This window comes from Myiozetetes cayanensis, unplaced genomic scaffold, assembly GCF_022539395.1.
Source record: "Myiozetetes cayanensis isolate MyiCay16 unplaced genomic scaffold, myiCay2020 scf4, whole genome shotgun sequence".
NCBI classification, from domain to species: domain Eukaryota; kingdom Metazoa; phylum Chordata; class Aves; order Passeriformes; family Tyrannidae; genus Myiozetetes; species Myiozetetes cayanensis.
Genome location: NW_026087631.1, coordinates 52,445,732 through 52,460,057, shown reverse-complemented (window position 1 = coordinate 52,460,057; position 14,326 = coordinate 52,445,732). Strand labels below are relative to the sequence as shown.

Sequence of the window (14,326 nt, the reverse complement as noted above, 5' to 3'; positions counted from 1 at the left end):
CCACCCTGGCTAAAAATGGATAAAAATAGTTGTGCTAATACTCAAACTGAAGTCAAAATACAGTCAAAATACTCAAAATGCAGTCAAAAATTAGCAAATATTTCCTTCACTTTTGAGCTGAGGAGAGAACAATTATCTCTGTGATAATTCGGCTTCTCTCAGACACTCACTTTTTCACTAATGCCCATATTTTTTCCTCTGTTAATCATCAACAGCAGCTCTATTAAAGGGTAAGATTAGCATGTAATTTATTTGAAACAGGTGCTTTGCCTTATTTTTTCTTCTGTGGCAATTCTGTATATTGACTTAGTATTCTTCTGCTACTCTCTTTGAGCTTTTATGAGTAAGAAGTAGTGGATCTGGTCTGTTGTTGGGAAATTACCCTGTAAAACTAAGGTGCTTAGGAGGAGACCTGAGTGTTTTATAAATTACCTCCCCCTTTTGGCTTTTGTAACAGAGCTTTATCCTTCTGCTACTCAAGAAAATGTTTGCCAAAGTCCAGAGCGCACTTCTTTCTGTTGTACCTGAAAGATTGGCCAAATGCTGGGGACTGAACCGATTTTTTTGCCAAGGTTTTTGATTTCACATTTATTTCAAAGTGAAATTGTAGGTAAAAAAAAACCCAACAAAACAACCCATAACCAAAAAGCATCCATAAAATATGAGGTAAAGTTAATCAACACAATAACATCTGTGTCTGTGGTAACAAAGAGCTCAAAAGAATGGTTTTGATGTGTAAATGTCCCCTTTTGTTTCAAAGGGACTGAATTATGTGCCAGAGACAGTGTTTTTTCAGGGTTAATATGCTAACTGTTTCTTGGGGAGGGAAGGAGAGAAAGCCTCACTACAGTGTTTTCTTGTCAGGGTGCAAATTGGGGCAGGGTGTGAGTGAGATGTGGGGATGCGCTGGCTGGCTGCAGAAAGGGGAGCTGGTTTCATCATCTGCTGAGTCCTTGAAAGTGCTTTATGGGTCTGGAACTTTATGGGGTTTCTGTTTCTCCAGCAAACATTGAAGCAGAAGTGTTCCCCACTGGTGGCAGTTTGTTTTGACTTCAGCTTGCTTCAAAATGGCTTCTGCAGATAATGGGCTGGCAGGAAACAGTTGCAGCCCTCTTCATACACACCCACATTAGACACATTAGAGGCTGTTTTCCCCTGCATATCACTGCTGTCAGTGGACAGGCGAGTTGCCCGTGCCCCTGGAGACGTGTCCTGTGTGGGCACCCTGGGTGGAGCAGTGGCCTGAGGCTGGTCACGTTCCTTCTGATCTTTTGTAGGAAGGGTGTTCTTGGGGTTTTATGGTTCTTTCCTCTTGATCATTTGAGTGCAGCTGTGTTTAATGAGCTGGAAAAGAAGTAGGTCAATAAAACATGTGTTCATTGTTAGCAAAATACCTGTTGGACCATGTGTGTGTCTGTAATTGGCCATCTAAAGCTTCAAAGCTTAGCACAAAGACAATCTAATAAGGAATTCATACCTAAATAAATTAATATTAAGCAGAAACAGACAGCTGTCAGGCAGTATGTCCTGCCAAGGTGAGACTGTGGGTATTTAATGCACAGACAAGTTATGATTTCAAGTCAGGCCTATTTTTAAGTCTCTCTTATTGATATGCATTAAAAAACAGCATGCCAAAAATAGCTGATAACATAGCCATGTAAGTAGGTTAAAATTTTAATTGACCCAGGGGCATGCTATGAACTTGATGTTAAAGTGGTGTCACTGTCATTGTCTGAGCTTGAGTTGTTTTTAAAATCTTTTCTTTGGTAACACCAGTGTTAGAAATGGTATGTTTATTGGGTCTTAATAAAAGAAAAGATGGTCGCATCATCACATTACTCCATAACTTGGAGCTTTACGACAAGTAGGAGTTGGAACTTCATAATAAATGTAGTTTTGGTGGAATAAATTATGTTTTGTCTTAGCCAAGAATTTGGTTCAAATTCTCTAGACCAAAGTTTTCTAAAAGAATTATGAAGCAAAACCTTCAAACTGAACTGCATTGTTTTACCTAAGCCAAGAACTACACAAAGAGCAGAAACATGCAGAATAATGGCATTCCCAGTAATTTTACCATGATCAAAAAATCCAAAGTACAGACGTGGAGAAGATTATGTTACAGACGTTATTTGTCACAGAGTTTGAATTCTTTCTGTTCTTGTAACAAAAAAATGAACCAAAAGCTGATAAGACTAATTAATGTAGGTTCTATTATGATATAATTCCTCATCTGCTTTTTGTGTAAAAACCTCTTATTCATGAAGGTGCCTGTTTGCCTAAGAAATGCAGCTGCTGCTTTTTCACAAAGTTGGGCTGGTTAAAAGTAAATAACAGCATTAAAATTCGCAGATTGATTTCCTGCCTTATTCAGTCAGCTGGGTAATGGATTAGGCTCCTCTCCTTGGTAGCTTTAGAGTCAAGATATTTTTCCTAGTGTTTTTTGAGACCCAGTGCTAAATTCAGTTCCTGCTGTGAAATGAGCTTTATTGAGGTGCAAAGGGCCTGGTTTGTTTGTGGTATGTGAGATCTCAGCTCCCAGTGAAATTGCTGGAAATTGTCCTCAGATCCTCGAGGCTTACAGATGACTTATCTGTAGCAAGTGTTCTGAACCGGCACAGTAGCCACGGTGTCCTAGTTGTTCCAGGGTGATGACAAACCGTCCCAGGTGTGCAGTGCTGCGCGTCGTGTTTGTTCCCTTTCTCCCACCAATCATAAACAACTAAACTGCAGTATGGAAAATCCATTGCAAGTTAGGAAAGTCTTAGTAGGCTTTAAAAAACGCAATCAAAACTGATCACGATGCCTTTCATGGTGAGCAAAGGGAGAGAGGCTGAGGTGCCTGGAGTTCCCTGGGGAATCGGCTGTCTGTCACTAATGAATCTGCATGGAAACCACTGCAAAGAGGTGCTGTGGGATTTGCCGATGGGGACTTTCAGTGGAGCCTCTGGGAGTTAGGTTGCCGTTTGCTATTAAACTGTAATGGCAAATGAGAGCCTGTTACCCTTGAATTCCTTTGAATGTCCCAGAGCCGGTAGACTTAGCACTGGTTTTTAGGTGTCTGTTTTCGCTTTGCATTATGCATGAGTGCCAGTGGGGGGATTAAATAGAGCAGCTCTGCCATTTCACATAACGGTGGCCTGAAGCTGATGTGTCAGCTGTCAGTCCAGATGAACTGGGTACCAGTTATTATATATACATGTAAAACCAAAATCTAACTTCATTTTTTATTTTCAGAGGAGTAATGGCTTTGAGACTCTTTAACATATTTGTTGCTAAAAGTGGCATAAATCTCTCTTCATTTAATGAAATTTTATTTTATAAAAAGGGCCAATGAGACACAGGTCTCTGAAAGGCACAGCAAATTAATATTAATTCAATGTCTGCAAAATCTATGTAATGTATTCCTTCCAAACCTCCCTTTATTTTTTCTTACTTTTTTTTTTATATATATATATTTTTTTTAAATTATTTTTTATTTTTAATGGAAACAGCTAGGAAGTAAAAAAGTGTCCAGCACATCCTGACTTCAGGATTGAGGATCCCGACTGACCATCCTGACTGATCATCAAACTGACACAGTTTTGAGGAGGAGTTTGAATGAGAGGCCTCCTAAGATTCCTTCCAACTTGAATTATCCTGTGATGCTGTGAAACCCCAGAGTCAGAGGAGGAAAACTGAGGGCTTCCTATTCAAAACACAGAGGCTCGAGAGCGGTTTTTTTGCCTGGAGTGTTTCTTGCCTTGAAAATGTCCTCCTGTCCTTCCCATAATCGTCACTGTGGGCACTCCAGGCTTACATGAAGAGCTCTGATCCTGGGAGAGAGAGAGGAGGGGTGAAGGGGGTGAAGGAGAAAAACGGTGGCATTTGTTTGATGTGAAAGTGCTTACATCCTATGACAACAGACAGGAGGTGAGAATCAGTGTGACTAATGAGTTGTTTACTTGGCTTTTGTATCCCCCGCCCCACCCAGGAACATGGGCTGTGTTTGTTTTGATATGTATTGATTTCAGATTCCTGCAAATACCACTGCTTTGTCCTCCACCTTCTCAGCAGTTTGTGAGAAACCACTAATCCTCTCTCAGTGCTATGGAAAAGGTAGGGTGTGGTAGTTAGGATGCAGAATGCTTTTTTCCCCCTTTTCCATATAACAGTAGGATGTTTTTAGCCAAGAGCTGTCGTTTATCAGAGTTTGGATCCAGAACCCATTTAAAGAACTGCCATTATTGTTATGTTGTCTGAAAAAAACATGGAAAGATTGTCTGCCGGTTCCTCATGCTTGTCCTTATGGTACCAGACCTAAACTCATGGAAAATAGGGAAAAAATTGGATTTGTTTTAAATGTTGGATTTGGCAGTGGCTGTGTGAATGATACAATTTGTGATTGTTTTCAGAATTTGTTAGAAAGAGTCTCTGACTCCTTTTGAGAAAATTGGTGGTATACATAGAACGGAATACCTGGAGTTTATTTAATGGTATGGTGTTGGCTGAGATAAAAAGGACAAAAAGCTGTACTTTAGGGGTATTTTGTGCTGTGATGTGGCACTGCTGGACTGAACAGGCTACATGCGACCAAAATGTTGAAGTGCTGGTTACCTGATATTACCTAATACTACAGATTACCTAATATTTGGTCTCTAGCCCCGATCACATCTCTCTTTCTGGGGAATTTGTCCAGCCCAACACTGAAAGAGTGTATTTCTCTGGTTTGCTGTTCACTTTTGTCTAGGGGTATCCATGATGCAGCTGCAGATCTGGCTTGCTCTTTAGGAAAGAGTTACCTGGAGCGTTGTAGGAGAAAAATATTTTACATAAGTGAGAAACAGTTAAAAGGGGCTTCAGTTCATGCATAAACTGCAGGATCCAGGATGAAGAGAGATGCCATCAGCCCTTGGCTGGTGTAGAAGTGGGAGGGAGTAGGTTGCTGTCAGCCTCACAGTAGACCCTGTGGAAGTGTCTCAGCTACAGGTCAGTTTCATTAAAGCTTTGGAAATCTGGGTGTGTTTTCTGCACTTACATAAATATGAAGGAAAAAAAAAGGGTGTAAATGAGCAAGAGAAGGGCTGTGTCTTATTCTTTTGCTAGTCCTCTCTGTGCAAGGGTGTGGGAGCCAGCCAGCAGGCAGAGCCTGGCCCAGGCCAGAAGGGTATGGGTAGGGGCCGTGGGAGAGCTGTTGCCGGGCGTTGGTGATGTGGGTGCTGGTCTGGTGGGCGCGCTGTTGAGCTAAACACAGCTTACCGGAGGGACCATCCCTTTGCACCTTGGAAGGGAGCTGAGGAAAGGATAAGTAAATGCTGAATTTAAAGAAGGCAGTAATACAAAACTCATTTCGTGGCCAATGCCGACAAGTAAATTACAGTGACGTTGAAGGAGGCTCAAAAAGATCCTTACTTACCTGACTCTTGATCTGTAATGAATTCTGACTATCTACCTCAATGCAGCAGAGAACGGACCTGGAGAGGGACAGGGCAGCTCCCCTGGATGCTCCAGCTGCTTGAGGAGCCCAGGAGAGCTTCCTGGATGTCACTTTCTAGCAGCAGCCCCTCTGCCTTGGTGTCTGCACAGATAATCAGTTTGTTTTGCATTTTTGTTAAACATCCTCAGCTCCCAGATTTCTCTAGTAGAGAGCAGCTGATGTTTTCAAGTCTGGTTTTGGAAGTTTCTTCCCTGTTTCAGGAGAGCATTTCAAGGGGAGGATTTCTCTCAGCATTCTCCTACTTGGTGATAAGGACAGCTTATTTCCCCTGTGCTGTACCAGAGAGCTCAGGAGAGGCTTCTTGGCTGCTGTTGGTTCTCTACATTACAAGAACAGTACTGACTGGTAGTTCAGTCCCCTTTCCCTGCTCTTCCTTCACCTGTGACTTTTATAGTAATTTCTATCACTCCTTACACCCTTCATGTGCAGCTCTTCTCAAGGCACATCACACTACTGTCTGTGATACCAGCTGGTCTCCTGGCTCAGCTTCCAGCATGGCACCGGGCAGAGTAACAACAGGCACTCTCCCCAGTGGCAGGCTGAGTGTATGGCCTTGGAGACACATTGGGCTTTTATTAGGCAGAGTCTGTGTTGAGTGCCACCTAAAGTGCAACCAAAACCAGCTCCTTCCATCCTCAGTTGTATTAAGCACAACCTTTCCAGCCTGAAGCCACTCGTCACCCCAGCAGCAGCTGTCTTGTCACCTCCTACATGCTCTCCTCCTCTTTAGGTTCTCCAGATGCAACAGAATTAACAAAACAAACAAACAAACAAAAAAACAAACAAACAAACAAACAAAAAAGGCAGCCAAAGTAGCAATAAATAATTTATTTTGATAGTGACAGAATCTGATTTATTTTTGCAGAACTCTGATGGTCTCCCCTGCTCAGCTCTTCTGCTTAGAGTTGTAAACAGGTAATGAGAAATGGCTTGGAAACAGCTACTGTTTTAATGGGTGATGCAATTACTGTTTAGTTTTGATGATGAAAAATAACTGCATCTAAGGTGTTTCTCTTTATGTGTTTTTTCAAATTTGTAATTAGGCTTCTCCAATTATGTACTTCATAAATTTTGGAAACAGATCTTTCAAATAAATGTTTACTGCCTGGTATTCTTATGTGCATAACTTTGGTAAAGTGAATAGACTCATAGGACTTAAAAGGAATATTAATGAGGGTAAAATAATCAAAAATGTACATATTAGAGGTTGAGGATCTTCCACTAATAGGGGTCTTTTTAATAAACAAGTAAACTCAATGTATCCAACTTTCAAAAAGAAAAGCAGACATACTTCTGCTTTCTTCTTTTGATGCAAATTGTAATCTTTTTCTAATGTGACTATCAAAAATAAATGAAGAATTAATCTTTAAACAGTCAGGGCTGTTCAAATAAGTTAGGGATTTAAGTTCTGCTGTGTTACGTATTGCAAACAGCTTACCTGCAATCAAGACTTACTCTGAATTTTCATCAAGACTGAAACTTGATCTGTTAAATCCAATATGAAACAGTAAAAGAAAGACATTTGGGGATTAATTTTGGTAACGTCATGTGTCATCCCACTATGACTAAGATCTGCTTGTTTATAAATACTTTGCCCCTACCACTGACCCTGCAGTCTTGTCAGCATGTATAATGTACCTGTGGCTTAGCCCGGGAGCAGAAGTCCCAAAACCTGTTTGCTCCCCACAACTGTGTGAATATCAAAGAGGAGAAGATGCTGAAGGCAGAGGCAATGATACGATGTGTTCCCACATGCCCATCACATAATCATCTCATACTGCTCCACACACGTCATGGCAGGGAGCAGCTGGGGAGCCTCAGCTTTTCAGGGTGCCAGCAAGCTTGTTTTGCCTTAAACTTGTGCATCACTGAACAAGACTGGTGAAAGCCACATGTATCAGTGGAGTGCCAAATGCAGGCAGTGTCATTTTAAATTCCCACTAGTTAGAGGGACTTGGTGCGTAAAAAGCCAAATAACTCCTTTTTAATAGATTTTCATTGCACATGCATGTGAGAAGAAGTATGGACCAGAGCAGGCATGACATTCTTTAGCTTTTTGCATGAATGATCAAGGCTTAAAGGACCCCATTTCTGGGTTTACTTGCTTTTGGTGTTACCATGCCATGGGTGGGATTCCAAGCTCCCCTTCTTGCAGAGTCCTTTTTCGAGATGGAAGAATGAAAATTTAACTCTCCTGATGTAGTAGTAGAGATTGGTCAGGCCAAGATTACGGTGAAAAATATTGCAGCTTATCCATTGCAGACTTTTCTCATCACTATGCATGAGAATACATGTTCCCTTGTTATGCAGCTTGTTTTTATGGTAAAACTACTTTGAAAACATACAGGTTTTAGAAAAGCCAGCTACTAAGATGTGGGGCCCAAAGTGCTACAGAATGCTGACTAGGGATAAAACCCAACCACAGTTGTGTTGTTTTGTTTTTTTCAAGCCATACACAGATCATCACAAAAATCTTCATTGTTCAGTGCTGGAAAACAAGTGCCTGATCCTCTGCATTTGTGGGAGAAAACTGGGAAGATAACAATTGAAGATCTGTGTGAAATGATGTTGTAGTACTGGGGTGCAGGTATTCTCTCCACATCACACCTAAAGGATTGAGACAAGAATAGAGTAGATAGTTTGTGCAAATAAGCACTAATAACTTGGTAGAAAAAGGTGAATGTTTATACCTCAGAATGCAAGTGCCAGCCATGTAGACTTTTAACTGAGTTTGCCCAGTTGTTTCTTTTTCATCTGTAAAAGGAAGGCTTGCAGATAAATTTCTGTGTAATGATGAAACCCATGTTAATTCTAGAATTGTATTATTTCTAACCAAGGTACTGATTATGTGCTGTATGTTTCCATCCAGCCCAACTCTGATGTCATTTAAGCCTTCATGTTATTTTACATGAAGGACAGCATCCTTCATGTAACAGTGAACAGACTTGAACAGATTTCAGTAAACTTGCATAAGGTACCTGTCACTGGACTGTAGTATAACTTGTACTAGAATGCTGTTTTCCTTTCTAGACAGATGCAGCAAACTAGAAAATGGTGCTTATGAAAAAGTCAGAATTCTCTCTTTGTGATGGCATTGACATGGCAGAAGATGCATGGTCACATGTCCTTCTCTTGTGTGTTACAGATCTGAACACGTCACAGATCCAGGGTCCTGAAACAAGCATTCCAAACAAGGGATCCATTCCGTTGCCACAGGTCGACTCACTGGTGCTGAGCCATCAGCCTGAGAGCCTGCAGGACACAGAAAGTGGAGGCAGAGTAGAAGAGAAGATCATTTACCTCTGATGGCTTGTTTTCTAATCTCAGTAGCACTTTGGAAATATAACATGTTTGCTTTTCTAAATATCTGTAGCTGCTCTCTGTATGACCAGCAAGCTTTAAGGATAGTATTTAATATTAAATGCAAATTTTTTCCCTTGATAAATATAGCAATTAAGTTATTTTGAAGCCTTTGTTGTATAATCTTTAATTTATGATGTAATTTCAACTATTTTGCAAGAAGCAATAGGTAGCAGGAGAGACATTTTGGAATTGTAAAGATGCCACCAGGAATTGTGAAAGCCAGTGTTGATTTTCTCCTGAGTCCTCTTTTTAAAGGACAAGCTAAGAGGGATGGGTTTGCTATTTGAGATTTGAGTGTGTGTATCAGTAACCTTCTAAAAGTGATATAACATGAGAAGACAGCAATCTGAGAATGATGGCTATAATCTTAGCTGAAATGTGCCATGTACACTTCACTGTTGGGTCATTTTCTTTATCCCCTGGCTCAGGAACTGTTCAGCAGAGGATGTTTTTTATGCATAATTGTAAGTGTTTGCTCATTCCCAAATCCTATCATAATTATGGTACTAGTTCCAGTTTCTGTGCAGAGATGGAGTAAATCAGTTTGTTACTGTATTATATCTCATTTCAGCAAGTGCCCTTATACATTAAAATTTTACCAGGTGAAACCATCTCACTGGTCAAAAGAAAAGAAAGGGAAGAAATAGTAGGCTTCTAGGTAACTGAACCCTTCTGAAACTGCATGGCTTTCCCATGTAGGAGCCAGCTAGCTTTCTGCTTTCAGGTTCATGGGGTTGTCTATGTGTTAGGCAGTAAGAAATCAGGAACTGTTCCATGCCTTTCTGTCTTTCAGAAGTATTTGTACACTTGTGTAATATTGAATAAATTTTCTGTGTGTTTCCGCAAAACTGTAACTTTGATTCATTGTCAGATTCTCCAAAGAAATAGGAAAACAGGAGGAAAATGAAAAAATAAGCTTCAAACTTTGTTTGCACTCAGCTCTGCTGCAGATGTGTCTGCCTTGGTCCAGCGCAGCCAAAGCTGTGCTCCATGCATCTCAGCTGGCAAACCCAAGGATGTGCCTATTGCTGCTTTGTGTGGTTGATGGGATTGGCAGAGGCACAGCAGGAATGTGGCTGCACAGCTCCTGAGTCAGAGCTGCCTCACCTCTACCCAGCTCCTGGGGCAGGGAAATGCTGGACTGCTCCTGCCCCTTTGTCTGGGTAAGCCCCAGGTGTCATATGGTTTCCATTTTACCCTAAGCCTTGAGTTGTCCAAAATCTTTTGCAGGGAGCAGAGTTTTAGATGGTGTATGTTTGTCAGCATGGGTTTCCTGATGCGGAATATTCTCTTCCAGAGATGGGTGTGCTGTAGGGAATACTCAAATGTAGAGCTTTCTGAGCTGCGTCTCACGGGACTACCAGACTAGCTGTTCAGATGGTATCTTGGGCGAACAACTGAGCACCTAACTGTCTTGATGAGCAGGACCCAATTCTCAGCTGGTATTAATTGGTGTGCAAATACCATCAGGGAAAAACTGGGCCTGCAGATATATTTTCCAGTGTCTGTGTCCAGCCTTCAAGACTCCTTCTAACCTGACAGCACTTTTATGTCTCCTTATAAGAGAAAAAACCTTTTAGAATTCCGAGAATTGTTTTACCTTCTTTAGTTTTCACAGTTAGACTAAAATTAAAATGTGGATTCAGCTTCTCTTGAGGGTCCTGCAGTAAGGACAGTCCACGGCCTTTCTGTTTTACCTATCAGCACTGAATTCAGAGTTGCCATCTGAACAGTTTTTTGGCAAATTTCTGAGTAGCCAGACCAATTTCTTGGGACACTGTATGTCCCAGGATATGTGCATTGCCCAGGGACCTGCGGGAAATTGGGGGAAAAATTAGTAGTTTTCTCCAAAGTTACTCTCTCTACATTTTATTATGCCTTGGCTGAAACATCTGGTACTGGTTACTGTCAAATCCAAGCTGCTAGATGAATAGCTGCTGTCCCAGTCTGGTGTGGGAATTCCCATGTAAGCGTCTTGCCACTGGGAAGGAAGAGAGGATGCTGGTTCTCTCATCAGTTTTAATTGAAGGGCTCGGATTTGAAAAGCAGCTGACCAGGACTTCAGCTGTTGTGCAAATCCCTAACATCAGGCAGCATCTTATTTTACTCACCTGTGTTTACAGTAAAACTTCTAGCACTTGAGGAAGGCAAAGGCAGGAAACAGATGGCCTATTGATTTAGGTATTTTAATTGAAAAAAAATTTTAAAGTATAGGCCTGTATGGTCTTGGCAGGTGCTCTTTATAACAAGATGTATTGTGCACCCCTGAACTCTGTCCATTATTTAGGCATTTCTTAATACTTAGCAGAATTTAAATGCAGCCCCAGTGAGATTCAGCCATTGTAGCAGGCTGCATTTTCAGTTATCATGAGGTATACATTAATGGTATGCCTTCCTTTTTATTTAGAAAAATGTATTCAGAGATTCTCTTAGCCTTTTTTACATTATTTTGAAGTGGGCTTATTTGCAAGCCTGTTGTTTTTCACTCATCATATATATTGTGGGTTTTTTTGCTATGCTCCTCAAGGCATCTTGCCTCTGAAAGCTCAGAATCTAATTTATTCATTCATTTCAGTGATTAAGCTAAAGGAGCAGTTGCTTTACTACAAATATCCATGGTACTGGGATGAGCTTTCTCCTTGTTTCTTATTTTTAATTTTTTTTTTCTCCACCATTTAACAAAAGGGGGATTTCTTTTCTGTATTACCTAGAGTTTTCCAGCATTTTCTCCTTAATGTTGTTGTGTGCTAGTAAAGCTGTCATATGAAACAACTTTGAGATATTTTTAAGGGAAACTTGCAACAAATCTTTTTTCAGCAAGTCTATAATAATGGTAAAGAAGGAATTAATGAACAGCTCAACCTTACAGTGGCCTGGATCCAGAATCTTGGATTTATATATTCAATCATTTGTAGAATGAGGCCAGAATAGAGCAAATGCTTCACTTGGCTGCTGTTTGACTATTAAGGTAAACAACACAGCTGCATTTTAAAGAGATTTTTAACAAAGGTCATCCATGTTATTTTCAAATTACTAAATTAAATACAGATTTGGCTCTCAAGAAACTCCTTGAAGGTTGTTTCCTGAAGTGATTGAAAAAAATATCTGTTAATGTTTTCCATGTAGAGAACATGAATAATTTTGCTTAAAGTGCCCTGTTAGCTGCATTAATTTATATGCTGCTGATTAAGGTTAAAAAGTGAGTAAGATTTTAACTGCTTCTTAATCAGGTAGGTGCAAATTCTGTGGTAATGTTCCATATTGTTGCTAAAAATATTTTCATGGCAGTGTTCATTCAAAGAAACACAAAGAGGCTGAGCTGTGGTAAGTAAGGTACAACTTACTCTGACTGAATTTTGAACACAATGAAGAGTTGCAGATGAAGGAGTTTTCCTTATGCACTTGATGACAAATGGGGAAATAACATGACTACTTGGATACCTTCTAATGAATATTCTGTTTGAAAAGAATTTCAGCCCCAAATCCTTCAGTGTGCCCAGTTTATATTACAGAAGAAAAACCAGATTAGGTTGTGGGGCGTTAGTACACTGAAACAGGTTGGACGTCTGCTCTTTCTTAATGGAATTGCAGTTGATTTGCGCCATTTTGCCAAGGTAAATGGAAGTGTTTGTTATTTTCTCATCCTTAGTAAAGGTTTGTATGTAAAAACACTGCACAATTAGCTGTGAATATTCTTGATAATCATAAGGGTATCTACATGTTAAGCTCCAAAAAGGTTTTTCCCTCTCACTACCAGGTTCTGAGATAAGACTATGAAGATGGCCTAAATTGAATTCTTGAATTTTGCAGAAAGGATCCCTTTGGCAGGCTGATGTCAAACAGAGTGTTTAATTTCTTCAATGTAAATGAAAAATCTCAGGATAATCTTCCTGGGATTAATCTAAAGTGTTCTCATTAATACAGACCTTTGCTCTGCAAAAGTGCATCAGACAATAGGCTACTAGTCTTCTTGTATCAGGAGATCATCAAAGACTAAGTGAATTGTGGAAGAATTTGCAAGGATTTAGTGGGTCATGGTGGTGAAATGATCCAGGTACCTCATCTAGGAATGTCATTGTTTTCCACTGACATGTAGAGCTGTATTGGCAGCAGCTCTATTCAGGCCAGTGTGTGGCTCCCAGATTCCCAGAGAGCTAAGTTTCTTGTCCTGTGGATCATCTGTGCAGAAGCTGCTTCCTCTTCTCTTCACTCAGGCTCAGATCAGGATGTTCCCACCCCCTGTACGGAAGGGCTCTGTCACAGGGCAGCCTACAGCACTCTCAGACTCACAGATTGTTGAGTCTGGGGTTGCTGTAGACTGCCCTGAGTCTTGCCCTGGGTAGAGACCAGGAGAAAAGAAACACAAAAAACGTGGTCTGGGTGTAGAGAAGACAGGAGGAGTGGTCCCCTGCCATGAGATGTTTCTAAGCTCCTTCGTGGAACAAACTTTTTTATTCAAGGAAAATAAAGTTGGTATTTATCACACTACCTATTGTTTGTTTGACTGAGAATCTGAGAACTGGTTAGATGCCACATATTTCAATTTCAGTGCCAAACAGAGCGAGTATCAGATTTTTACAAAAGAGACAGTGAAGCATGCAAGTTGAAACAAAGAATTTCTCCTATGGAGGTTACTTACCAGACCTAAGGGAACTTTCTTATCAGATTTCTATAAAACTGCCAAACCATGACTAGAGGAGCTACGCAGAGGTGTGAACATTCTGCTCACCCAGGTTACCACTAACAACAAAGCCCTGCATGGATAAACAATCACATGAATTGAAGATGGCTTGTGAATACCAGCGTAAGTCCCTGTCCCTACTATGCAAGTAAAGAAACAGGATGTCTGCATTTTCTGTGTCCAGCTCATTGAAGATGCTCAGGCCAAGCTGTGGACCTACTTGTGCTCCTTTTGAGTAGTGCAAGAAACATGAGAAATAGGTGTTGCTCCTGGTTAAAGAAAGTAACGCCTCATCCAAAATGAAAATTTTCCCCATTTCCTACACAGTTTTCCTACCATTGCTGAATGAATGCTACAACAAGCCATTATAGGTCAGACTTATCAAACTAAGCCCAATCCAGATACAAAGCAGCCAAGAGGACAAAAATAACAGTGCTGACTGAACATCTGCTTTCAGTCAGTGGAGGGTAACCATTCCTATCCTCTGTGGCCTCTCTCCAGCTTTTAGTTAAGGAGCAAGGTTTCAGAGTGACAATACTCAAATTGTCAGAGAAAAGGAAAACATCAGGGGTGAAATTGCCTCTCTGCTAATGTTCCTTTCCTTTGCAGAGTCTCACATGACCAGATGTGATCTGATTTTAAACCTGTGTCCATCACACTATGTGTGTATGCCTGAGAGGGTTGTCCAAATGCTTCTTGAACTCTGTCAGGTTTAGTACTGTGACCACTTCCCTGGGGAGCCTGTTCCAGTGCCCAACCACTGAAACACAACTTCTGAACCACAACTTCTGGGTGAAGAACCTTTTTCT

The 14,326-nt window shown here is 40.8% G+C and overlaps 1 protein-coding gene across 9 annotated transcripts in view; it reads left to right on the top strand.

The window, feature by feature from the left end:
- Positions 1–9,684, top strand: part of ARHGEF28 (Rho guanine nucleotide exchange factor 28) — a 69,455-nt gene extending 59,771 nt beyond the window's left edge. For 5 of the 9 annotated variants that reach the window (XM_050329608.1, XM_050329609.1, XM_050329606.1 and 2 more), the window contains one exon: positions 8,619–9,684. In XM_050329608.1, the coding sequence (XP_050185565.1) occupies positions 8,619–8,779 (161 nt within the window). In that variant the 3' untranslated portion in view covers positions 8,780–9,684. Of the gene's footprint in view, positions 1–6,338; positions 6,389–7,922; positions 8,061–8,618 lie in introns of those variants that run through there. The other 4 variants (XR_007630584.1, XM_050329613.1, XM_050329612.1 and 1 more) reach the window with 4 other exon arrangements.
- Positions 9,685–14,326: the final 4,642 nt, after the last annotated feature.